We start from the raw sequence: 26,293 nt of genomic DNA on the forward strand, positions 1-26,293 counted from the left end.
CTGTACTGCTGTGTAAGGGTGGTGGAGACCTAGCCGCACAAACCACAGTGGCCTAAGTAGTGCTGGACTGGGACACTTTAGACAAATCCAAGCCTTGTAAACTGAGTGGGTGCCAGGCCTGGGAGACCACAACACAAGGTAAGGCTTCTGCAGGCTGGAAGGGAGTCTGCATGCTCGTAGAAAGAATGACAGCATCACTGTATACAATAAACAAAAGATCTGTATTAGAACATTTACACTCAGGGAAGAAAGAGGTATCTGCATCATCAAATGTGGAATGTTGAAGAAATAGTTAAAATAAATAAAAGGCTCTGAGCACGTCTGGGGCTGGCTCAGGCTGGGGGGGGAGGGGGGTCACAGGGGCCACTGTCTATCAGCGCCAGGCTGCAGAGGCCAACACCTAGCCATACTGGCCTGCTTCCCGACAGCACAGCTGTGGGGGGACACAAAGTCTCTCAGGTACTGGCATAGCCAGCAAGCTCACTCCCCACTCTCCTCACTTATCTCTGTGACAATGTCTATCAGGCTCTGAAGCCCAAAGATATAGCCAGCATCCTGGCCCTCATGCACCACACTGTCCTCGCCATACAGCCTGCAGGTGGTGTGTGCAAAGTCGATCATGCGCACGTCCACTGAGCTGGCACCGATGGGCTTGTAGGCATAGGCACCGGCAGACTCATCAGCCGACTCTTCAGAGAGGTCCTCTAAGTCCTCAGCATCGGAGTCCAGGGTCACTTCTGGCCATTCCTTGCCATCATAAATGACCAGTAGGGAACTTGAATAGAAGCGGTAGGATTCCTGTCGCTCCAACACGGCCTTGAGCTCAGTTAGCTTCTTGAGCACAGGGCCCAGGAGCTCACGGCGCAGGTACCGCCCATTGTGAAAGAACTGGAACAGTGCCTCCTTGAAGCCCTGCACCGAAAGCTTCCGCCCATGGTACTTGTTCATGAACATGAGCTGCCCAGTGCCCGCCTGGTACACCTGTGAGAAAGACCAGCAAGTCAGGGTCAAAGGGCCATTTCAAGACCTACCCATTGGATGAATGAGGTGATGTGACAGGCTGTGAGTCCCTGTAACTTGAGTGCATCAGTCACATAGGAGCCCACCAGGATAGGCCTGTCACCTAGGTTACTCACTGTACTCCAGCCCTTTCTGCAACTAGGTCAGCAGAGGTGGTTTCACTTTGTATCCTAGTACATGGACACTGTGGACTCAGCCACCCAGACCAACCTCAGGGTGCCCAAGTAGGCACACAGGCTTTCTTTTTCAACCAGAAAGCAACAAACTCAGGTAAGGCCAAACCTAGGGTTTGATTTTTTTACTTTGTAATTTTTTTTAAAGCTGGAGCTCAGATCCAGGGCCCTTGTATCTGAAGCAAACACTCTGCCTTTGAGCTTACCTTCACTGAAATGTTTAGCTTGGGGTTCTGGGTACTGAACCTACAGCATCATGCTTGATGGGTGCACTCTACTGAGATGTATCCCTACTAAGTCTGTTTGCTGTTTTAAATAAAGCATATTGAATGTATTAATGGCAAGTGGGGGAGACTGAGTGGGAGTAGTCCCAAGGGGGAAGTATCCCAAATTTGAACTCTTCTGGGCATTTCAGAATACCACACTCTAGTGGACCCCTGTGTAATGCGTAATTTTTGAGCACACCCACCTGCATGCCGCACACTCGAACACCGATGACCGCAGATGTGCTCTGCTGACATTTTCGGATCTGGTTAGCAGCTTTTTCCTCTGACGCATCATCACCATGCTGGCGTGTCCCCATCTTGAGGTCCAGGACACAAGGCACCTCATAGCGGGAAGTCAGGTTCTCCAGTAAGATGAATTCTGAGTGGTTAAGGGCATAGCCCAGAAAGAAGGATCTACACATACTGACTCAAGAAGCCTCAGCCCACAGGACACTCGTCCATTAGCTGTATTGTCTCCTGTGGAGGGAGCTCAGGCAGAGGAGAGGTCTGAGGCTCCCTGGCTTGGCTTGTCAGGAAACAAGGATAAATACATTAGCCACTGTGTAGGCTCAACAGAGGCCTAGGCCCCCAGTCAGAGGTACACATACTATTTCCTGAAGTCAGCTTGTTAAAAGATCACATTTTAACAGCATACTGTCTTCAATTATAAATGTTAACAGCAAATAAGATGGATAAATCCTTTACCCTGAAATATGAACTATGAATAGTATGAAAATATACTTTAATTGTAAAAATCTCTGTTTACTAGCCAAATCAGAAGAATGAAAAGCCCTAGATAGTTTGAGATAGAGTATGACGGTGAAGCCCTGGCTGGTGTGGAACACACTTGGTAGACCAGGCTGGCCTTGAACATGTAGTGATCCACATGTGTCTGGGTTCCAGGCTGGTATGACCATGCTGGCTATGGCGCCCAGAGTGCTATTTCACCATTCCCTATTTATAAGGAATCAGTGCTGCCCAGAACAGAAATCAGTGAACTATAGCCCACAGCTGTATATTTGATAACCTAGGAATGGGTTTTACATTTCTGGAGTGCAGAGGTAGGAACCAGGGCCTTGTGCCTGCTAGATAAGTACTCTACTACTGAGCCACAGCCTGCTTCCTTTTCTTTCTTTTTTTAAATTAAATTGAGACAGAGCCTCGCTGTGTAGCCCCATGGCCTGAAACTAACAGATCCACTTGCATCTGTGTCCTTAGTGTTGGGATGAAAAACACATGCTACCAGACCCAATTGTTATTGGGTTTTATTATTATTTTATTGATTTCTAGCCAGGATGGTGGTGTATACCTTTCATCTTAGTCTTTAGGAGGCAGAAGCAAGAGGATCTGAGTTCAAGGCCAGCCTGACCTACATAATGAATTCCAGGACATCTAGGACGACAACAACAACAACAACAACAACAACAAAACAAAACAAAACAAAAAGTAAAGAAAGGAAGGAAAGGAGGGAGGAAGGAAGGGTTGATTTCTAAAGTCTGTGTGTCTGTCTGTGTGTCTATCTTGCTTTGTGCATGTCAGTAGCAATAACTCAGACTCTCTAAGCTGGAGTTACAGGTGGTTCTGAGTCACCTAGTCCAATGCTGGAAACTGATCTAGTGGTCTCCAATAGAGGTGTGAACTCTTAAACACAGAGCTATCTTTCCAGCTCAAACTTTACATTTTTAATGCAAAATATATAATACTTAATCAAATGTTATCAAAAAATACAATACTTTATGAGCTAGGAACATGATGGTCAAGGCTGGAAAATACCATACTTGTACGCAATCCTGATAACCTATTTGGATCCTCAGAATCCATGTAAAATCTGGATATGGCTGCATATGTCTGTAAACCCAGGCCGTTTAAGATGAGATGTGAGGTTATAGCAGAAAAATTCCCTGGAAGTTTTAGGGCTGGATTAAGGACACAGAGAAGGGACAAGCAGACAATGCCTCAAGCAAGCTGGAAGGAGAGAACTAACACAAGGCTGCTCTCCAGGCTACCATGGCATCTGCTTACACACACACACACACACACACACACACACACAGGAAAATATCTTTAAAAGAAAAGGTTTGGTTACAAGTAACTTTCAAGTTTTATTAGAACATAGCTATACTAATTAATTTATATTAATATCTATGGATGTTGCTGTAGTGGTGGAGTTGTGACAAAAGACTGTATGACTTACAAAACATGGACTATTTACTATTTAGTTCTTTACAGAAAACGTTTACTGGTTTCTGCCTTAGAAAGGTTTAAGTTAGCTTATGGGACAGCAAATATTCATGGTCATCTCCTAGACCGTCTTTTTCAAAACAGAAATAAAGACAACAATAAAGACTGTCGAACTTGGGACATTTAGGTTATCAGGAAAGATGACAGTTGTGGGGCTGGATATGTGGCCTAGTGGGAGAGGGCTTGTCTAGCAGGCCCAAGGCCCTGGATTTGATCCCAATACAACAAACACAGCCTGTACTCGATAAAAATATATCTAATATGCCTAACTCATGTATTCGAAATGATGTTAAAAATTTAACTGTGATGGACACCTCTGGAGGATTAGGACCCACTTATTCATTATTCCAAACATCTAGTAATCAAAGGAAGGCAAACAATCTTTCTTTCCAACTGTAACTCAAGGATATTCCTTATAGAATTCCAGCTAATGACTAACAAAATTAGAAAATCACCTGTTGAAAAAAGTGGTTCTAAAACAACAACTGAAAAACAAAGCTAACACCATGCTTCCTAAGAAATAACTTGGAATTCCCAAGGGTTCTTGCTTGTAGCCCCTGAAGAACTGCACCTGAACCTGATCAAGCCTTTGGATCTAAAGAGCAACTTCCTGTAAAGAGAGGAGAAGATCATCTGTAAGACACCCAACAGATGTGCTCAGTGAAATCCAGATTATGGGGCACTCCACACTCTTTCTAATGCACACACGCATGCATTAGTGCAGAAGAGCTCTAGGGGTTGGCGTCTTTTCCATTACTTCCCACCTTATACATACGGTGAGATAGGTTTCTAAACTGAACCTGGAACTAATTGACTAGACCAGCTGGCTGGGGAGTTCCAGGTTGTTGTGTTTATAGAGAAGCCTTATCTAACCACAGAGACATCTTCCTAGTCCTGACCCTTATTTACTTGTCTTGGCAAGAAGTCTCTAAAAAGAAAAAGAAAAAAAATGGAAATAATATTGTAAAAGTCTCAAACACTTCAAATCCAATGCTATATTAAGAATTCTATATGGATCTGCCTCTTAAATGAACCAACAATTAAAAGAAAAGACATTTACTGAAACAAGTAGAAAAAAATATGAACATGAATTCTCATTCTGTCTCTGTTTTTCTCTCAGTCTTTCTTCCCCCCTTCCCCCTCTCCTTCTGAGACAATGTTTCTCTGTGTATCCCAGACTATCTGAAACTTACTTTACAGACCAGGCTGGCCTCTGCCTCTCAAGTCCTGGAAATGGAAGTGTGCATCATTACCACCCAGTGAAATAGGTATTTTATAGTAAAGAATTACTCTCTATGTTGATAAGTAAAATGATATCAATGTTTTAAAATATTTTTGTGGCTATGTGCACATGTCCCCGTGTGTGTGCACATGTGTGGAGAGCAGAGGCTGATACTGCTGTCCTTTTCCATCATGTCCCATCATTTGGAGACAGAGTCTTACACAGGATCTGGCACTTACTGTCTTGGCTACAGTGGCTACCTAATGAGCCCCAGGGACCCTCCTGTGTCTTCCTCCAATGCTGGGATTACAGGTGTGTCCAGTTGTTACATGGATGCTGGCAATCAAACTGGTCCTCACACTAAAATATTTTTACCTTTTGGGGATAAATGATAAGGTATAAATAGAGAAAATGATATTATCTCAGGCTTGCTTCATAGTCATATTTAAGAAAATAATTAAAAACTGAACAAGGGTAGCTTTACTAAGTTAGCCTAAAGAGGGTTTTTTTTTTTTAGATTGATGAATCCCCGGTACCAAAAAAGAAAAATAAAAAAGCTGTTCTCTGTTCCCAAGATCTAACATGATAACTGTAGCCCTCACTCCTCATCAAGGAAAACTTCTCTTTCCAGAAAACTACCACCAACCAAAATGCAGAGTTGTAGAGCCCAGTCCCAATGAATATATTTACAAAACAAGTCCTGCCCCTAAGTCTCAGGGAACATTGAAGAGGGGACAAAAAGTTTGTAAGAGACAGGATCAGAAGTTCTGTGTGAGACTGCCTCCCAGGAACGTCAGAGGCTACACTCTCACCAACATGACTGCCAAAACATGAGCTCAACAACAACAACAACAACAACAACAGATATGTTAAAGTGGACAAGGTAAAGTCCACAAGGCATCAATGTTATATTGAGGACTATGGGTAAGAAATGCTGAGAGTCGGAGAACTCCAATTGATTATCAAATATCAAATGGTCAGCTGTGAAAATATACATGTAAGTTACATTATACAGACTGAGCTGGTTATATTAGGAATATATATATATATTTAGGATATATATTTATATTAGGAAATGTGTACGCGCGCGCACACACACACACACACACACACATACGCGCGCGCGCCAACAACAATCAATGGAAAAAGAGGCCATGAATTTGAATAGAGCAAGGAGTAGTATATGGGAGAGTTCAGACGGAAGAGAAGGAAGGTAGAAATGATATTAATTATAATCTCAAAAAATATAACTTGAAAAATGTCAGTTGTGGAACATTGGGGCATATGCAGACAGTCATGACATGAGATTGAATGACAAGTAGTTAGGAATTCTATTTTTAACATTTTTCCTAATTAAAAAAAATTGAGGAATTTTAACTCATATGATATAAAAATGGGAGGGGGAGAGAGGGAGGGAGGGAGGGAGGGAAAGAGAGAGGGAGCGAGCAAGTGCGCACCCAGGGGAGAGGGGAGCAGTGCGGTGTGGTGGTTCAGGAGGTGACCCACATGAGGGAATGAACAGACTCCTGCAAGACTCCCCTCCACACACACTTGTGAGCTCCTGACCCCCGGGGTCAAATCCAAGCCTGGGTGCAAAAAAACAAACAAAAAATATGAGTCCAGTGAATGATTACAGAAAGGGAAGAAAGGATCCTGGTACTTTCTTTGTAGAGTTTGTGTGGAAGATTCATTCCTTTCAACTGGGCAGACAAAAATCTGTGATACATTATACAGGAGTCTGCAAACAGGGACCAGCAGCCTCTTGGCAACCTAGGTTAAATAAAGCCCATTCTGTATAAGATGGCTCCTTCATGAGGTTCTCAGAGAGCCCCCTCTTCTCTCTTACCTGTACTCTGAAACCAGGTTCTATTCCTAAAAGAGGCAACAGCTGCCCAATTATCACACAGTTATCCTGGGCATAACTCCAATAGAGGAAATTAACCATAGCTATTACAAAACAAAACCAAGGTCCATTAGATGGTTCAGGAGATAAAGGCACCTGCCACCCAGTCTGATGACCTGAGTTCAATTCTTGGAACCTGATTGGTGGAAGGAGCTGCCCTCTGACCCTCTCATTCACGCTGTGGTACATACACCTGCGAGCACACGTACCCACACCCCAGAACGGAACACTTCAGGCAGGAGCAGTGACAGGCACCGACCTGTAAGCCTAGTATTAGAAGGGTGTTCTAGTCCCGCTGGGCTGTAGACAGACCCTGCTATCACAAATCACCCAACTACCCAACCTGCTTCCCAAGTTCTCTCTCCAAGCCGCCGTGCTGCTGCCCCCTTCCCCGGGGAGGAAGAGCCACTACAAGGATACTGTACTGGTTCCGGTGCTTTGCGTTCTCCTTCATTCTCTGTAACTGCTGCTGATGACACTTCATGCTCCAAGGGTTATAGTGTTTAAGCTGGGAACTTACATTTCCCTTTTTTTCTACACTGTAGTATAAGACTTCAGATTTCTTTAGCCACTCAAATTCTTCTTCTAACTTATGGCTATAAAGAAATAAGGATTTGATAAGTCATATTATCAAAATTAAAAATGAAAAAATAATGAAGCAAGTTTCAAGAATGATTGAAATTTATTTGATATGCAATGTACATGTGTGTACATATGTATGTACATATGTGTGCTGCCCAAACTCATATTTCAAATGGGAGCAGTCATAAATGCACATGCTTATCATGTGTATCTTTAGAAAGCTGATTAAAAATTTTTAAGGGGAGCAATCTACCACCAATTTCTATAGCAAGATGCAACAATGACCTTTACTCCCCAACTTATGAGATAGGCAGCCTTCATTCCCTGTGACAAGGTACTACGACTCCTAGTCTGGTCCCTAAGGTCCCCTGACTCTAGGGACTGGGGAAAAGTGAAGTGAAATTATGTTAGAATTAGTCAGTCTGCTTAACCAGATTACATACTTTACACTTTTACTTTATATTCTCAAAATTTCTGCCAATTTGTGGGCCTTCTAAGGTCCTGCCCACATCGGACCTCATTTTTGCAAAGGCTAACTGATCATTCTGTCTCCCACCATTAGCAAGCAACCTGAAGTAAAAGAATGGCTCCAGTCTGCTTGTGGACTGGCAGGAAGCAATTGCCACTTGTGGAAGGAATGAGTCAATTTCTTTTATAGCTGCCACTTTGGCTATTTATGCTAAATGGCATGATCTAATCTGGAGCCAATTAGAGACAGCAGACGTGTGGAACCAGTCACCCTGGCACCTGCAGTCCACCCTGAGCCCTGGCTGCAGGAACTAGGCTATAACCACAGGCCCTCTGAGGCTGCACCCACCTCTTCATCTTCTCCTCCTTCCGGTGCTGGCGCACCCAGTCCTTGGGATTCTTTTCTGTTTCTAGGACATGCTGCTTTTTGCTTGTCCATCTTAGCAGCTTACTTCTTGGTTCACAGTCTGAATTGTCTACAATATCCACAGTTCCATGGTCCCCTTTTAGTGGATATGCTATTAAACACAAGTTCCTGTCTTCATCTTCTTCAAAGCGTACTGATACCACACCTGAAAGGGGGGTGAGGAGCAGAAACAACTTTTAATTCCACAGAAAAATGCATTCTAGATAACATGATTGTAACATTTGTTTTGTTTCTTACCCTGTTCCTTAGTCTCTATGTTGCCAGAGGCCCCAAACTCATCTGCACACCTAACAAATATCAAAACAGCTAGAAAAAAGTGACACCATACAAGACAAGCAATCAGGGAGCAAACATGGCCGAGAGACTTCCTCTCTGATGCACTCAACAAGGGAAAGCAAGGGCCAAAGAATTACAAGACACATTTTTCCATCATTGAAAATGTTTATTAATTTTATGTAACTCTTCTAATCCCAAGAAAGACACAAAAACATTGCTCTATGTAGCTTACGAAAATGTTTATGCCCTGAAACAGACACTCCGACGGCCTTGAGGCCTGCTTTAAAGCTGGGCCCGACTGCGGGAACACGGTGTGCCCTCAGGTGAAGGCACTGAGGGGAGGGAAGACTGGGCAAGCAAAGCAAAATAAAGCAGCAAACAATCCACACAGCATAGACACCCTGCCAAAGGCTTCCAGAAGCCGACATGGTGGGCGAGCCTTTTGTCCTTCTCAAGTTATGCCTTTATTGGGTTTTGTAGTTTGTGTCACAAAAGAACATATGAACACCAGCAGATGAGGGGCAGGAACACAGACACATGGTAGCCTTGAAAGCAGCTCTCCCTTTTGAGTCTCTAGGACCTGCCATGTGTAACTGGACAGTCTTTGAGGAAGGGGCTGTCAGGTGGGAGCACTTCAGCGGTGCCGACGAGCGCCTTACAGCCGACTGGCTGAACACCTTTTCTCCTAGGCCTCTCTGCCCCACGATCACTCAATCTGCTCAGTCCTTGCTGCCCGCCCGCTTGCTTGCTGCAGGGAAATGCGTGCTCAGAGAGAGACGACACTTCTGAGGCGGCCCCAGCTCTGGGCGCAGAGGAGCGGGAGGGGGGGTGTCAGGGGACCACACTTCCCTGTGGGTATAAGGAAGGACCAAGGGGATAAAAACAGGACAGGGGTGGCCAGCTAACAAGGGAACTTTGGCTTTGTCCTGGAAAAAATAACAGAAAGGACCAAGTGAGGGTCCCCAACGCCCCCAGTCCCACCACATGCATTTCCAAGTAGAGAGGTAACCCAGTCCACCCTATCTTTAAAGAACAATTGTGTCCCGGGAGAATCTAAGTGGTCCTAGTCTTTTTTATCCTGGTAATGCACAGTTTAAATTAATTTAACGAGTTCTCTTTTGGTTTACAAGGATTCCTCCCCTCCCCAGGAAAAACCTCACCATGCTGCTGGTGGACGCTCCCACAAAGCATATAGTTATAAAAAGAGAAAAGTCACTACATGTGAATCAAAGCGTCGCCTTCACCCAGCAATTCTGGGGACATTCCGTAACAGCACAGGGCTGGGGTTGATCGTCCAATCCTCCCACTCCTGCATTCCATCTGACTCACGCCTGCTCCCAGCCTACCTAATCACCAGGGCTTCTGGTGTCCTGGAGGACAAAAAGCGGGCAGCAAGAATCCTGTGCATAGTCCTCCTAAAGTCTTCCCCAACTGTCCCCATCTGGGGACTACGGGTTACCTTGAGCAAGAGACACCTGAACATAAAAAAATAGCTATACTTCTACCAAAATCAAACTCAAAGCAAATCCAGAAAACAAAACAATTGAGCAATCTTACCAGGCCTTGAAAACTGAGAGTGAGTGCTGGGCTGAGGGCCGAGAGGAGGAGGAAAACAAAAGGGTAAAAGGGAGGGGAGGGCTCCCAGGCCGCTGCCAGGGCCTTCCACTGGCAAAAGCCCTTCCATCTCACCAGTCTGGCGACCCCTCTAGCAGCTGGGGGCTCACCTTTGTACTGGGGAGTGAATTTGCGCATCTCAGCTGGGAGGGTCTCGTAGAACTGATGCTCCCTCGGAACCAGGGGCTTGCACAGAGTTGTCTCATTGAATCGGAGAACGCATGAGTGCCCCCCGACCTGGTGGACAAAGGGCTCCAGCAGGACGCCCTGGGTGCGGTGCTCCACGTCCATGGTCCTGAAGGCTGGGCTCATCCTCCGGACACAAGCAGCAGGAAGAAAGGGGAGGCAGCGGGGTCCAGAGGCCAGCTCGTCCTCCGTTCACTGTCTGTCCTTACAGCCGCCTGTACGATCTCTGCTCCTCGGTTTGTGCGGGACCGGCCACTCTGGCGGAAGCAAACACAATGATGACATGAGGCTTGGAGGTAGCCTGGGAAGCGCCTTAGCCAGTCACTGGTCTTCTCAGCGGGAAGACAAACGCCTGAGCTTACATAGGGCTCCGCCCACACTGCCTACCCCTGCCCCGCCTTCTTCCAGGAGAGACAAACATTGGGAGAGGGAGGGGGAAGTACGGGTGGGGCAAATACAAATTGACAAAGACTGGGCTCCGGGCCCGAAACTGCCAAACCCGGCCACCACAGCAGACAAAACACAAAGCCACAATGGCGCAAAAGCACAATTTCCAACACAGTATTCAGATAAAACCTTACAATTTTATAATTAAGGTTGTAATGCTTAAAGATAGATGGCTCCTAAGTTACTCTGCTAATTATATTTTTATAAAGTGGATTTTAATACAGGGAAAACCAATTTACGTATTGTTTAATACGATTGACTCTCTCAGGGTGCCCACAAACACTGCCCCTTGCCCAAAGCCAAAGTCAAGCCCCATTAACCTTATTAGCAATGGAGCTCTGAACCCGCTTTAATGATTAACGTCTGTATCTAAAAACAACTGATTGAAGCTGGCTAACTCCATTTAAAAAGATACACAGTGTTCTAGGTCACCAACTATTTTTATCAGTTCTATCCTGATCACCAAATGATGAGGCACACCTTTAAACCACAGTGTGAGGCACAGCGAGGCAATCTGACTGTAAGCATGCATACATTCTCTGACACAGTCTGAGCTTGCTAAAGCAAGAAAGTCTAACCTATTCCAGTGTTCTCTTTCTCATGAAACAAGCTGTCATACAGGCGCCAGAATAAAAAGAACGCAAACATTCTAGTATTCGAACCACGTCTCTTCAAAAGATGGGGGGGGGGGAGCCTGTTATGCCTCTTTCTCTGTTTCTACAGATTTCCTGAGAAAGTGATACCAAAGGAAAGCTACTGACTCACGATCAGCTGTCAGAATCACAGAGGTCAAGAACCATACTTATTAAACAGAGTGCGGCAGGTTCCCCAATGCACAGGCTTTGGAAACCAAAGTCTTTGTCAAGATATAAATCTGATTTTGCGCCAAGAGTAATGCTACGTACCAGGCAGACCCACAGTTGGGAGGCTGGGACAAGGGGGCTGCCACAGATTCAAGACCAGTTTGAACTAAAGAGTTTTCCAAGTCTCTTGAAACCATCCCCCTCACACGCCAAAAAAGAGATGGCTCAATACTATCCTTATAAGCCCAACAAACAAGCCAATGACCTGAGTTTGTCCCAACAAGCCATGTAAAGAAGAAAGGGGAGAGCAGACTCCATAGACTTTTCTCTGACTTCCACATCAGTGCCCATACACATACGCATCACAAACACACTAATAATAGTTTTTAAATACCACCCCCAAAGGACTGAAGCAATAACTTAAGCTGAGCACTTGAATAAACTCCCCAGAACCCACGACCCACACAAACACTGGTCTTGGTAAATCCTGCTTGTAAATCGATGCTGGGGGTACTGGAATGGAATGGCTGTGGCTGCTCACAGGCCAGACAACTTAACCTCATCAGAGTACTCCAGCTCGAGAGACCCTGCCTTGAAAAAACGGAGGTGAACAATTCCTAGGAACACACCAGGGACTGACCTATGGATTCTATACTAATGTGCACTGTACACACATATGCATCCATATAAACATGCATGCATACATGTATGGCACAAGTGCACCGCATCACACACGCACACGCTGCATGCTGCTCAAATGTATTCAACTAAGAAGAGTATCTTTCCATCTACCCCTCCAATGAAAGTTTTCAAATGGTTCCCTGGCATCCCTGTACAGTATGGTGTACTGTGCATGGTGTGGCCTGAGGCTGGAAGGCCCGTAAGACTCTCTACTTCCTCTCCTAGGCCTCTGAAGTGGATCAGTTAGTGACTAAACATAAATGGCAGCAGTGCCACCTCCACATCCTCCCCACCCAACTCTCCCCCCCCTCCTTGCCTGAGCCAAATCTCATGACAGAGAAAACTTCTGAATGTGAAGTGGAATTAGAAAACTGGTTAACCTGTGGTAAAGTGGAGCCAGATTCTTGTCACTCAATTGATTGGGGAGCACCTCCAGTCCTTGGCTCCCTTTTTCCTCTGGAAATCATTTTCTGGTCCATAAAAAAGACTTGGAGAAGACCTCTGCTCCTCTGGTTGTAACCACCCAGAGCAGTAGCTGGTTGTTTATTTACTTTTTGAATAAACATTCCACATAAGGTAAGTTCTGTTCTGCTGTGCTTCAATCATGTTTAACTTTGAAACATGCATTTAAGAATGACTTCACTGTGCAGCAGGTCTCACATTTAGAGGCAGTAAGGAGGGTTCTTCTGCTCTAAGAACATTGTACTTTCCCAAGCATTACAAAGCTCATCAACTTTCTCCCTTGAGATCTCAGAAAAAGAAAAGCCCAAAGGGGCCTGCTCTCGGCTTCACTTGTTTCTCCATGCTCCACGGGCAGTTTGAGTAGGTTACTACATTTTTTTCCAATAAAGCAGAATCTTGCTATATAACCTAAAACGTTCAGCAATCTTCCCGCCTCAGACTCTGAAATGTTGTGCAGTTACAGACGTGTGCCACTGAGCCTCATCTGCCAGTGATTTACAAACATCCAAAGACTAAGGCTCAGTTTTTCAGGGGCCCTAGATTAGCGATGGTTACTATCAAGCTCTTGCAACCTAGAGAGACCAAGAAGACCTACAAAATCCTGGCTTCTTTCCACACTGGCTCACAGTTCACGAACTACAAGTAAAAGCAGAAAATGGCTAATTCTAGAACAGGATAGTATGCCCATAGCGCACTCCAATTTAATTAACCATCAGTTTAAGGAGCTGTGTAAACAGTGCCTTAACTTTTTTTTTTTTTTTTTTTTTTTTTTTTTAGTACAGCAAGTTACACACCTGAGATTGAAGCTCCTGGGCTCTCAGCTCACTCCTTCAGAATTTACTTAATGAGACAACAAATAGGATCCACAGGAGCCACTTACTCTGACTCAAAAAAGCCCCAGGGTCAGGTCGTCATGGGGGACTGTGTGAGGTCACATAGCCTCAGGGTACAAAACAAGCCTTTCCATTCAAATCTCCACAAAGGGAGGAAGCAATGACTTGACCACCACTAAACAGCTGCTCAGCACACCTGACACTATCCACAGCTGCACAAGCAGGGACAGTCCCAACACTCTCCTACACTGCTGCCAGGAGTACAAAGCCACAGTGACAGAAAACAGGTAAACAGTTACTGACAGGCCAAAAGCACAGGACAGGGTTGACTGAGGCCCCAGAAACTTTCAGGTTTCACTGGGGGTGCCCTAAAGAATATGTGCCTGGGATAAATCTACCAGGAATTCATCAAATCTGTTGCCTCTCTCTGCGAATCTTCAGTCACACATGCCTAGGATAGCCTGGGTACTATCCTGGTCAGAATTATATCACCTTCCTAGTTTTCACATACATACATATATACGTACATACAGGTGTGTTTGTCTGTGTGTATTTTAGTTTATACATTATCTACATAGCCCAGCCTGGTTTTGAACTCATAACCTTCTAGCCTTAGACTCCCAAGTACTAGGATTACAGGCATGTGGATAATACCTGGTTTAATCTCTTCTTCCTCAATTCTTACCTCCCTTTTTTTTCTTTTTCAGACAGGATTTTGCCTTGTAGTTCAGGCTGGACATATCTCTGAATCTCAACTTTTTTTCCCTGAAAAACTTCAATTACATTAATTCATCTAGTCATTTACTATGTGCTTGTGGGCATAGTACAGTGTGTGTGGAGGTCAGGAAACTTTTAGGAGTCAGTTTTCTCCCTCCACTAAGTGGTGAGTTCTGAAGATTGAACTCAGATGGTCAGGACTGGCATCGTGCCTTTACCACTGAACCATTTCACCTACCCTCCTTTCTCTTTTTCAGACTGTGTGCATGTGCGTGTGCATGTGTGAGATGTTGCCCAGGCTAGCTCTGAACTCACAATCCTCCAGACTAGCTAGATAGATAGCCAGAATCTATAGCACTGCATTCAGCTCTCAACTCATTATACAAGGGCCACATACTTGCCTTTTTCCAGGCTCTATTTTCCAGTGAGAAAGGGGCTGGGGGAGGGGTATCCTACTGTGTGGCCCATGCTGGCCTCAGTAGGCGCCAGTGATGCTCCCTTGAGCCTCCTGAATAGCTGAGATGAGTACAGATGTCACCTGAAACCTTCCTGAGCCATACTAACCCGGCACTGTCCCAGCCTCACTCACCTATGACTCTTGTTTTCTGTTCTCCTCCTTGCCTGTCTGTCACCACAGGCTGTCTGTCTCCTTTCTCTCACCTCAGCTTGAAAACAAGTTCTGTGGACTAAGGTTTTTGGTTTTTTGTTGTTTTGTTTGTTTGTTTGTTTGTTTGTTTGAGACAGGGTCTCCTTATGTAGTCTTGGTTGGCCTAGAATTCGATATACAGAACAAGCTGGCCTCAAACTCAGATCTCTGTTCGCCTCTGCCTCAAATGCTGGGATTGAATGTATGCACCACCATACCAGCTCAGAATTAAAAAAAAAGTTTTTACTTTATACATATGAATTGCTTTTGTGTGTGTGTGTGTGTGTGTGTGTACTACATGCTAGCGCAGAAGCCACAAGAGTACTGGATTTTCTGGGACTGGAGTTAGAGAGTTGTTGAGCCATCATATTGGTATTGGGAATTGAACCCTAGTTACTATGGGAAAGCAGCTAGTGTTCTTAACTGCTGAGCCATCTTTCCAGCCCAATATAAGACTTTTGGCTCTTTGGTTTACTCTTGAATCTCCAGAATACAAAACAAACAACAAACCCACCAGCATAGAACAGGTATTCCATAGAATTGCCTCAAATCACTACTCCATGACCACAGATGCAAAGGGAAACCCACACTGATGAGACAGTGAGGACAGTTGTTAAGGCATGCTGCACACTTTACATTCCAAGCACACACCAGTGCTTATTTTGCACTTATTACTACCACCTTATCAAGTCTGCCTTAACAAGTATAAATGTAGATACTTGCACCTGAATACTCATCTAGGACCTGCTGGTATGGAAACATTCCATGGAAACAAAACCCAAGCCTTGGTGTTTTGTTTTTCAGATAGAATCTCATTTGTAATTCTGGCTGGCCTCAAACTCATAGGTATCTATCTGCCTTCCTTCATCCATTACCCAACCCTCACCCTAAATGCTTGGATTAAAGTCACGCAACCACTCTACCTCATGATTTTGGTTTTTGAGATTTTATTTAGTTTAGTTTTGTTTTGCTTTTTGAGACAGCATTTCTGTGTAACTCACTGTCGACCAGGCTGGATGATCTTAAACTTGCAGTGATCCTCCTGCAGTTACAGGTGTATCCTACCACACCTAGCCAAAACCCAAACTCTTAATGTTACGACAACTAATCTTTCAGGAAATCCTTTCTTGTGGAAAAGCAAGCAAGGCAACAGTTCAATAGAATCACCTCAAAATGTAACTGTAAGATTTCCATTCAATTATAGGTTAGCACAAATAAACTAGCATTCAAAAATTATTAAATCACAAAGATTCAAGGAGGTCAGGGTGTTCTAATATCACTGAAGGAAAATCATATTTTGCAGGTAAAGCAAACAATGCCGTAAGTTGTTCTCAGTATATCCAGCAAGGCAGTAAGTCTGCCAGGTAACCGAGGTGTCTCAGAAAGCTGACGTGGGAGGCAACCTATCAGTTCACTGCCTGAGTTTCCATAGAGGAACAAATGGAATACAATCCATGATAAAAATGAATCTAAAGAAGGAATTTTAACAACCAGGCATAGTGGCACACACCCGTGATCCCAGCATTTGGGAGGCAGAAACATGAGAAGTCACACAAGTTTAAGACCAAACAGAGCTTCAGAATGAGACATAATATCAAAACAAAATATACAAAAAAGCTATGTAATCTCTATTGTTGGAACTATAAAGACTTACAAAAGTACTAGCTAGCAGGGTTAATGGCATGCTCCAATCCTGACTCTCAGAAGGTAAAGGTAGGACGATCTGGAGTCAGTGGCCAGCTTGGGAGTGGCCAGTCTGGGCTACAGACCAAGACCCAATATCAAAAAACAAGAAAAAAAAAAAGGAGAAAGGAGGGAGAAGAGCAGAAGAGAAAGACAGGAGAGAGGGAGAGGAGCAGAATAGGTAGGCATTGATTGTTCCAGCTATGTCACAACAAACTGTCTATTTAAAATGTTGAAATGGGGCTGGAGAGATGGCTCAGTAGTTAAGAGCAGTGCTACTCTTCCAGAAGACCTGGTTCAATTCCCAGCACCCACATATCAGCTTACAGCTGTCTGTATCCCCAGTCTCAGGGGATGGATACCCTCTCTGGTTTCCGCAGGCACTAGATATGTAAGTGGTGTATACATACATAAGTAGGCAAAACACCCATGCATATAAATATTTAAAATGATTTTTTAAAAACGTGGTTCAGTGGATAAGATTGTTTGCAGCTGAGTCTGACCACTGAGGTTTAATTCCTAGAACCTAATGTAAAGAACTGACCCCCATAAGTTGTCTTCTGACCTCCATATGCATGGAGTATTTGAAACTCCTTTAAATACTAATTCTGAGCATACATTTCAGAACTTTTAACGTCAAGAGAGAAAACAGAATGGTGGAGTATTCCCAAAGCTGATATAAAAACCAAAGACAGCTTCCCAGCTCTTCAAGGTTTTTAAAGCACCCACAAAGCGATACTGATATAGCACATACTCTGGGCTTAAGACATCACTCCATATTGGAGCCTGTGAGGAATGGTTCTCCTTTTCACAAGTGAAGATCATATGACCCAGGTGTATGTAAGGCGCAGGGTAGTCAGAGGAGAAAACTACCAACTTCTCAGCTTTCAATAATGTGGTGTGATTTTAACAGAGATAAGAGGTGCTGGGGTTTTGCTTTCTTTGAAACAGGGTCTCATGTAGCCCAGGCTGGCCTTGAACTTGCTAAGTAGCTGAGGGGGTCACTTTGAACTTCTGATACTCCTAAGTGCTGAACTATAGGCGAGCACTCCACACAGCTTATGTATGGTGGGGACTGGACCCAGGGCTTACACAACAGTAGGAGAGCTGTATTCCCAGCCTGACTTTGTTTGGAAACAAGGCTACCTATGTCACTCAGGTTGGCTTTAAAAAATCACCATCCTCCTGCTCTGACCTCCTGAGTGCTGAGATTATAGGCCTGAACCACCATGAGCTCCTGTTTATTAAACACTTACTGTTTACATGGCTCCTTTGGGAGAGGTACTGATTACTATCCTTATAGGTGTGGATATGAGGTACTTATTATCTAGGTCTCGTCACAGAAAAACAACAGGTGCCTTAAATCAAAGACTCACTGCTAAGAGCAGCAGAATCATTCTAACCTCAAGGAGTCAGGGCTTCTTTGCTGGCTCTAAGGGTCTCCCCAGCCACAGCAGTCCATGCACCTCCAGCAGCAGCAGGAATAGAGACAAGGCACAAAAGCCCTGTGTGTACCAATGCATGGAAGCTCAGAGGACTGTGGGTGACATCCTAAGAAATGCTGTCAGCTTCAGACAAGAGTCTATGCTCCCTGTCTTCAGCGCTTCACCTAACCCCAAATCTAAAACAAAGGGGAGCACAATGATGTGGACTTCATGACGAGTAAACCCTACCATGCTTGCTCCAGCCAGCATCCCGTCAACTGGGACAAGGGTGAGCCCTATGCAGCACCAGACCCTGTGCCTCAAACAACTCTGGTAATTTCCGGGGTTTTCTCAAGCCCTCTTCCAGGCAAATATTGTACCTCTAGGCTTTACAAAATATTACACGTTCACTGTCCAGTTTTTATTATCCATTCTGCCTGTGGCCAGTGAGTTTTCCTCCAATAAGAAACCAGAAAAAGGAAAAAAGAAAGAAAGAAAGAAAGAAAGCCTTGTGAGAAGACTTCTAAGACTGTACCATTCATAGCACTATGTCTTAAACAAAACCACCTGCCAACTATCCTTCACAAATCCTGAGACTTCTAAAGCATCCTTAAAGTCTACTTCAAGGAAAACAAATCCAGCTACACTCGTAGACTTGTGAAAGGTGCAGTAGGCTCTGGTCAAGGAAAACCAAACTGAGGAATGAGGACTGAATACCACTAGAGCACTTCTATTTGACATCATCACGCTGTGTGCCCATGTGCTTATGAATGCTCTCATTCATTCATTCATTCATTCATTCATATTTTCTCTCTTATCACAAGGAGATTTTGTAACTTCTGAAGTAAAAACACTCTTTGAGAAACAAATACCATTCCTGTCCTTTCCTTTCCTAGGTCTTACTTGACCGGGTAAACCATACCCATCAATATTTAGGCCACAGAGCCTATGAACAGCCGACCACCTGGCACTCCAACAAGGTCTATACTCCCAAATGTCCCAGGACCTTTTACCTTGGCTTGTAATCAATGCAGACGGAACATCCCACCTAAGCAATGACGTCATCACATATAAGGCCTTGGGAAAATGCTCTTCCATCACTGAAGGCCCTACACAAATCCTACGAAGACCAGAAAAAGCAGGACCAGCATCCGCACATTCAACTATGCATGATAAGATAGCTACAAACAGCCAGGCATAGTGGCCATGAGTTTAGTTCCAACTCCCCAGCACTCTGGAGGCAGAGGCAGGCAGGTATCTGAGTTTTGTGATGATTAAAGACTGGGGCAGGTAGTGGTAGGCAGCTCAGTGGTTCATACCTGTAGTCTCAACATTCAAAAGGCTGACATGTTCTCTTAAGTGAGACTCCATCTCAAGAAATAAAGTGCTGGTGCGCTGGCGCATGACAGACAGACCTCTCTAAGCTCACCCTGCCTGGTCTACACTGCCGAGTTTAGCCAGAATGACATGCTTAGACCCTATCTCAAAAAAACAAAACATAGCTCTTTGTACAGCTATGTTAAAACCTTTTGCTGGGCAGTGGTGGCATATGCCTTTAATCTCAGCACTTGGGAGGCAGAAGCAGGCGGATTTCTGAGTTCTGAGACCAACCTGGTCTACAGAGTGAGTTCCAGACAGCCAGGGCTACACAGAGAAACCCTGTCTCGAAAAACAAAAAAACAAACAAACAAAAAATCTTTTATTGTTTCTAGCAACCTATTTCAAAAAATAGTATATAAAAAAATAAACATTAAAATTTGAGTAGGGAGAAGAGTTAGAGAAAACAATATTACCCAATGTTCACTTTATACTTACAGAACAAAAACAGTCTTACTCTCCTAAAATAAGCAGTGAAGGGTGATGCAATAACTGTGCATTCCCCAGTGGAGTGCAGACAAGTGCCTGCAGCCCATGGAACAGCACACGTGTGTGTGCAGCTAGAGTCTGGAAAAGCTGTTGGCCCGGCAGCCCCAGCTAGAAGAGAAACACAAAGCTAAAGACAAAGAACGTGGGTACTGTGGGCTAGGAGGACAGAGTGATTGGCCATAGAGCTGGAGCCACAAGCATCCTATGGTCAGCAGAAAGGGCGCATCCCACCTGAAATCAACTGCTTGCATTCATTCCTCTCCTCAAAATGAAGAAGTAATCACCAGGCCTTTTGGTCTATAACACAGTTTATAACATTAAAACACAAACTTTATTTTTCCTCCTTTAGATTTGAACTTCACAACTAACTTCTTTTTCTTCCTTTCCTCATCCCTTCATCTGAGACAGTCTTGCTATATAGTGCAGGTTGGCCTCGAAAGCGGCAGTCCTGTCTCAGCCCCCAAGTGCTCAGAGAATGGGGGTATTATTACCACACCTGGCTTTAGACCATTTTAAAGTGAGTTACAGTAAGACTGATGGATACATAAACACTAATATTTTCTCATTTTGATCAACTGTGAATTTCTGTTCTAAGTATTAAGTACAATCCAAAGTGAGCAGAAAGTTTTATAAATCTTCCATGACAGAGCAGACAGAAAAAGCTGGCCTTGATGGCACAGCCATGTAATTCAGCTCCTTGGGAGGCTGAGGCAGAAGGATGTAAGCTCAAGGGCTGCTCAGATACAGGGGAAGTTCAAGACACTTGAGGAAGCTTCCAGTATCTCTACTAAAAGAAGAAAGGAAGAAAGGAAGAAAGGGGCAGTCCTGTCTCAGCCCCCAAGTGCTCAGAGAATGGGGGTATTATTACCACACCTGGCTTTAGACCATTTTAAAGTGAGTTACAGTAAGACTGATGGATACATAAACACTAATATTTTCTCATTTTGATCAACTGTGAATTTCTGTTGTAAGTATTAAGTACAATCCAAAGTGAGCAGAAAGTTTTATAAATCTTCCATGACAGAGCAGACAGAAAAAGCTGGCCTTGATGGCACAGCCATGTAATTCAGCTCCTTGGGAGGCTGAGGCAGAAGGATGTAAGCTCAAGGGCTGCTCAGATACAGGGGAAGTTCAAGACACTTGAGGAAGCTTCCAGTATCTCTACTAAAAGAAGAAAGGAAGAAAGGAAGAAAGGGAAAGGAAAGATGGAAGGAAAGATGGAAGGAAGGAAGGAAGGAAGGAAGGAAGGAAGGAAGGAAGGAAGGAAGGATAGATTAATTTTGAAAGTGGGTGGTGGAAGGCAAGCATGTAGTTCAGGGTCAGTGCACTTGTCTGGCATGCACAGGCTCTGGATTCCATCCCTAGAACTGAAAGAAACCAGGTAGAAGAGACCCTGGCTGACTTCGGCTACACTCAGGAGCTTAGAAAGCAGACGCTGGAGTGCAATTTCCCAGACACAAAGATTCAAGAAACCTGAGGACTGAAATCCATCAGCTCAGAGCAAGGTGATTAAGACAACACACTTGACAGGAACTGGATGGAAAACAGGAATGAAGTATGCACCACAGAGAGTTCCAGCACAGGAATGCTGAAGTAACTGTAGCTGTTAGCATTTTTATTCTTTGTGAAAAAGTTTCTTGTAGATACTGATTTTATCACTGGATTTTGGATATATAATCCTCCCTACTATTTGAGCCTGACCTAAAATTCATATTGGTGGAAACAAAACAAAACAAAACAAAACAACACCACCACCCTCAGGAGCTAGTGAGATGGCTGAATTTGATCCCTGAAATACATGTAAACAGAGAGGAAGAGAACTGATTGATCCAGTATATCCCAGCTGCACATATGCTCAGTAAGTACTCCATCTCTCTAACAAACTATATACATACAGAATAACAGATTTAAAAAAATTTTAAAGATGGAGGTCTCCTTACACTGCCTAAGCTGTGCTTGAACTTAGGATTCTCTCTGGAGCTGGAGAGATGGCTCAGTGGTTAAGAGCACTGACTGCTCATCCGAAGGTCCTGAGTTCAATTCCCAGCAACCACAAGGTGGCTCACAACCACCTGTAATGGGATCCAATGCCCTCTTGTGGTGTGTCTCATATATAATACTCATATATAATAAATACATTCTCTCTGGAATTGCAGGTCTGCACCACAGCTAGTCAGAGTTTCTGAATTCGCCTTGGTGGCTCTTGCCCAACCCTTTACATGAAGGATTAATAAGAGTAAGGCTTCAAGTCCAGCTATTGGCCACAGCCAAAGGTCAACAAGCATAGGGAATAGTCAACAGCAGCCAGGGACTCTATCCTCTAGCTGCTTCAATAAACCCAAGAAGGCAAAGGAACACAGGTAAATTAAAGAGACTGAAGAGGCAGCTCAATCAGAATGCTATGAACTGATCTGGACCCTTGATTTAAACAAATCTGAAGTAAAAACTTCAGATGGGCCAATATATAGGAGACCTTTAAAAAATAAGGAATTACAAAGTCTTAAGCACTGTAGATTACATAGCTGGCTTTTTCTTTTTCCTCTTGAGACATGGTCTTGCTACAGAGCACAGGCTATCCTGGACTTTGTGATCCTGCTGCCTAAGTTTTGAATGATGGGATTCACTCACAACCCCACACTTCTTGTCTTCAGAGCTATATACTAAAATGTATAAACAAAGTTACATTTCTGGGGCTAAGGGTGTATCACTCAAGTACTGTTTCAAAAGCCCTGGATCTGAGACTCAAAGCAAAACAACAAAAACATTTCTGGGATATGTACCCTTCAAAATTCAGCTTTCTTCTACTTATCCTTCTCTAAAGAGTGAGGCAAAGGATGGAGAGGTTGTCCAGTGGTTAAGCACACTGCCTGATCTTCTACAGGCCCTGAGTTCAATTTCCAGCATCCACATGGCCACTCCCATCAGTCTATAGCTGTCGGCCTACAGGGTCTCAAGCCCTCTGGTGTACACACAGAAAGACAAACTACAAAAAAAAAAAAAGCCAGGTGTGGTGGCTTGGGACTAGAACCAAGGAGGCAGAGGTAGGCAGATCTCTTGAGTTTGAGGCCAGCTGGACTACTAAGCAAGTGGATAGCCAGGGTGACGCAGAGAAACTCTGTCTCAAAAAATTAAATAAAAATAAAAATCTGCTTTAAAATGTAGTCATACTAAAGCCGTTTTCTGATTATTTTCTATCATAAAAAAAATGTGGCCTATTTGTAAGATAGTCATTCCATGATGTGAAATAATTTCCCTTGCCAGCATAGGGGCAAATACCTCTAATCCTGGCACAGGAGAAGCAGGGGCAGGCAGATCTATGAGCTCAAGGACAGCCTGCTTTACCCACAGTGAGTTCCAGGCCAGCCAAGGCTACAGAATGAGAGACTCTGTCTCAAACAAACCTCTTCTCTTAAAAGGGAAACCGTTCTCCAGTGCGTCCTCTTTATGAGCCAACAATGGAAAATTTTCACATCAACAAGCTGGCCTTCGGAAGGCTTAAACTCATCCTTGTTGCCTAGATACCAGTGACATCTCTCCAGCTTACAAAAAGGCCTGACACCCTAAGCAAAGGAAACTAAGTTTCATCAGTCAGCAATTACTCCTGGCACATTCTAATGTTCATATACTTGGTTGAAAAGATCAAATTCTGTCTCCTAGGAAACTCCAAAGCACCAAAGAAATCTATTACATATGATAAACTGGTTTTGACAACAGTAACAGGTCTAGTCTTGCTACTGATGCACTTAAATTCTACTCTTAACAGAAAATTAGAATACAGGTAAACCAGTCTGCGTTATACTCAACAGTTCAACCAACTTGATCTCCAAAAAATAATTTAGCAGGCTATCAGATAGCCTGTTCACACCAAACATAAGTACTCATTTTGTATTTGTATCTGTGATAGCTGCTAAAATTAAAACAACAAAACCCGACAATTACACACTCTCCACGGCAACAACTTGGTAAATAAGCATCTCCCATCTCTTAAAATGTTATCCCAGGGGAAAATGCAAATACAGCAAACATTTTAAATACTGAACAACAATGCTGTAAACAAGGAAGGTCCTTTACATTTTAAAAAATGTTTGTCTGCACCATGATTGCTGTTTCAAAACTTTCAGAGCTTTTTTCTTTTGGGTCTTTTTATTTTCATAAATATTTATTCGTTGACAATTCCAAACATGTATACAATATATTTCGACCATATCCACCTCCCTGATCCCTTCTTATCGGCCTCCCACTGCCTCTGGATCCCTTCAGTACTTTTTCGTACAAATAGTCGAGATTATTTTGTTCTTGCTCTATGTACATTTTGCTAACAAAATGTTTATTTACATTCGATGACTAGCTCTAGTTCCTTTAGCATGTAAGAGCACTAGATTTCACCAGTTCCTACATTTTCCATTCATTTTTCCGCTAGTACGGCTTTCTTGATATTTGAGAAAAAATAAAATCCTAAAACAAATCAAGTCATTAGGAAGGATGCAGAAGATAGATGCAGTCTTGTTATCAAATGTGAACAAAATTCCACTCCTGGTAGGAGAATCAGCATAAAAAGAAAAAAAAAGACATCTTCTGATCCATTTTAAGCTCTTAAAGAAGGGGAAAAAAAACCAATAAGGTTGGATGCGAAGATCACCACCACCCCCCCCCCCCCCCGGATCAAACAGGAGCTGACTGACTGGCACAACTGACGTTCAACACCCAAAATGGCTGCACATCTGCGGGCCCAGGTAACAGTACCTGAGGATCCGGGCTGACCCCTTCATCCAAAGATAAAAACCTCATTCTCAAAGACCCGGGAGATCGTGACCGGGGGACCTCTGTGAGATAAGAGGTCCTGCCCGCCGAAGACCCAGGGAGACAGCGTCAAAAACGGAGAAGATGCTGTCGCCGCCCCGCCCCTCCCCCCAGTCCAGGAGACCCTCTCCAATGCCGGGGCGGGGGGGAAATTCTGCCGCCACTCAGTGGGAAACGCTACTCTCCCGGTGACTAGAAGATATAATGCCCCCCGTAAATAGGGAAGAAATGACTCCACAAAAAAGGGGGGAGACGGCTTCTCAATGACAGCGAGAGGACCCCTTTCCCAGATCATCTGGAAAGCCTCCCAGGGATCCCGGGGCCCGGCCGCTATCAGCACCGAAAACCTCTTCCCTGGAGCCCCGGGGTGACAGGGCCACGGGCCGGGCGGGGCGGGCGTTACCTGCGGCCACAGCCTAGTCCCGCGACGCTTCCGTCCTATTGTTTCTCTTCCACCAAAATGGCTGCGGCCGCGCTTGGCCCCGCCCCCCAGCCTCGCTCCCGGGGCCCCTCGCTATTGGCTCGCACCCGAAGCCGCGCAAGCGGACTGGGCAGCCTGGAAGACTGTTGCTAGGGCGCCGGGATTCGCTTCGGGCGGCTTCCTGAATGGGCGAGGGGCGGGGAAGAGGCGGGGCGATGTCCTGGGTGAGGAGGGTGGCCAGTGTGTTCTGTAGTTGAAGTAACTGATGGGCTGTGTGCCAATGGGTCGATTGCAGGATGCCTAGGATAAGGGTAGATGGACAGACAGTCAGTCCTGGTTTGCCCCGCACTGGGGAGTTTCTTAGGATACAGGAATGTCAAGGCCAATATTCATTCTGTGACAAACTGCAAAGCTGGTCAACCTAGCAGATGGATGGACAGAACTGCACGTGAACAGTCGCTAGGATGGATAAAGGGATAGATATAGGGAGCAGAGAGAATGACTACAGACAATAGACAATACATGGCTCTATAGGAGGCCAGTAAGATGGCTCACGGGTTAAAGGCGCTGATAGGAGTGCAGTCTTTGGGACTCACATGATGGAAGGAGAGAACCGACTCCTGAAAGTTGTCTTCTGACCTCTGCAAGAGTATTGTGACAGGCTTGAATGCTTTCTTTCTGTCTCTGTCTCTGACTCTGTCTCTGTCTCTCTCTCTGTCTCTCTCTCTCTCTCTGTCTCTCTGTCTCTCCTCTCCCCCTCCTCTCTCTCTCTCTCTCTCTCTCTCTCTCTCTCTCAATCTCTCTCTCTCTCTCTCTCTCTCTCTCACACACACACACACACACACACACACACAAATAATTTTTAAAAATGTTTAGACAGGTGAACTGATGAGCGGACAAATGGATAAGATAAAGGCCAAAAGAGTGGTGGTCAGGGGAATGGATAGAGTCTTCCGTAAATTGATAGGTCTGGAGCTAGGTTTACCGGCTCCAAGGCATAGACATAGAGCTCATCCAAGACGCCTTTGCCCTGTGTGTTTCAGAAGGGCTCCTGCCAGCGAGAGCAAGTGTCAATGTAGCCAGGAAAGGCAAGGAACGTGATGGGAACATGGGCAGTGGGGTGACCCTCCTT

The 26,293-nt window shown here is 44.5% G+C and overlaps 1 protein-coding gene and 1 non-coding gene across 5 annotated transcripts; one reads left to right on the top strand and one right to left on the bottom strand.

The window, feature by feature from the left end:
• Nucleotides 1-202: 202 nt before the first annotated feature.
• On the bottom strand, nt 203-25,234 carry Ip6k2 (inositol hexakisphosphate kinase 2). Of its 4 annotated transcripts, XM_052187230.1 has the most exons (7): nt 25,144-25,234; nt 10,303-10,635; nt 8,540-8,608; nt 8,225-8,447; nt 7,246-7,421; nt 1,663-1,838; nt 203-981 (listed from the first exon to the last, which is right to left on the bottom strand). In XM_052187230.1, exons 2-7 carry the CDS (start codon nt 10,502-10,504, stop codon nt 481-483), a joined length of 1,347 nt encoding a protein of 448 aa, XP_052043190.1. In that variant the 5' UTR covers nt 10,505-10,635; nt 25,144-25,234; the 3' UTR covers nt 203-480. The 4 variants fall into 4 exon arrangements, with proteins under 4 accessions (XP_052043190.1, XP_052043186.1, XP_052043187.1 ...); XM_052187226.1 differs by lacking the exon at nt 8,540-8,608; XM_052187227.1 differs by lacking the exons at nt 8,540-8,608; nt 25,144-25,234 and adding an exon at nt 19,088-19,172.
• Nucleotides 11,310-11,457, top strand: LOC127690338 (small nucleolar RNA SNORA28). The gene has a single exon (XR_007979060.1). It is a non-coding gene; the product is annotated as a small nucleolar RNA SNORA28 (small nucleolar RNA).
• Nucleotides 25,235-26,293: the final 1,059 nt, after the last annotated feature.

This window comes from Apodemus sylvaticus, chromosome 7, assembly GCF_947179515.1.
Source record: "Apodemus sylvaticus chromosome 7, mApoSyl1.1, whole genome shotgun sequence".
Classification (NCBI taxonomy): Eukaryota; Metazoa; Chordata; class Mammalia; order Rodentia; family Muridae; genus Apodemus; species Apodemus sylvaticus.

Coding starts and splice junctions, on each gene's coding strand:
- Ip6k2 (XM_052187230.1), bottom strand. CDS start 10,504: ATGAGCCCAGCCTTCAGGACCATGGACGTGGAGCACCGCACCCAGGGC. Junction 8,609..10,302: donor ATTCACTCCCCAGTACAAAG/GTGAGCCCCCAG, acceptor ACTTTTTTCTAG/CTGTTTTGATATTTGTTAGG. Junction 7,422..8,224: donor AAGGAGGAGAAGATGAAGAG/GTGGGTGCAGCC, acceptor ATTTCTTTATAG/CCATAAGTTAGAAGAAGAAT.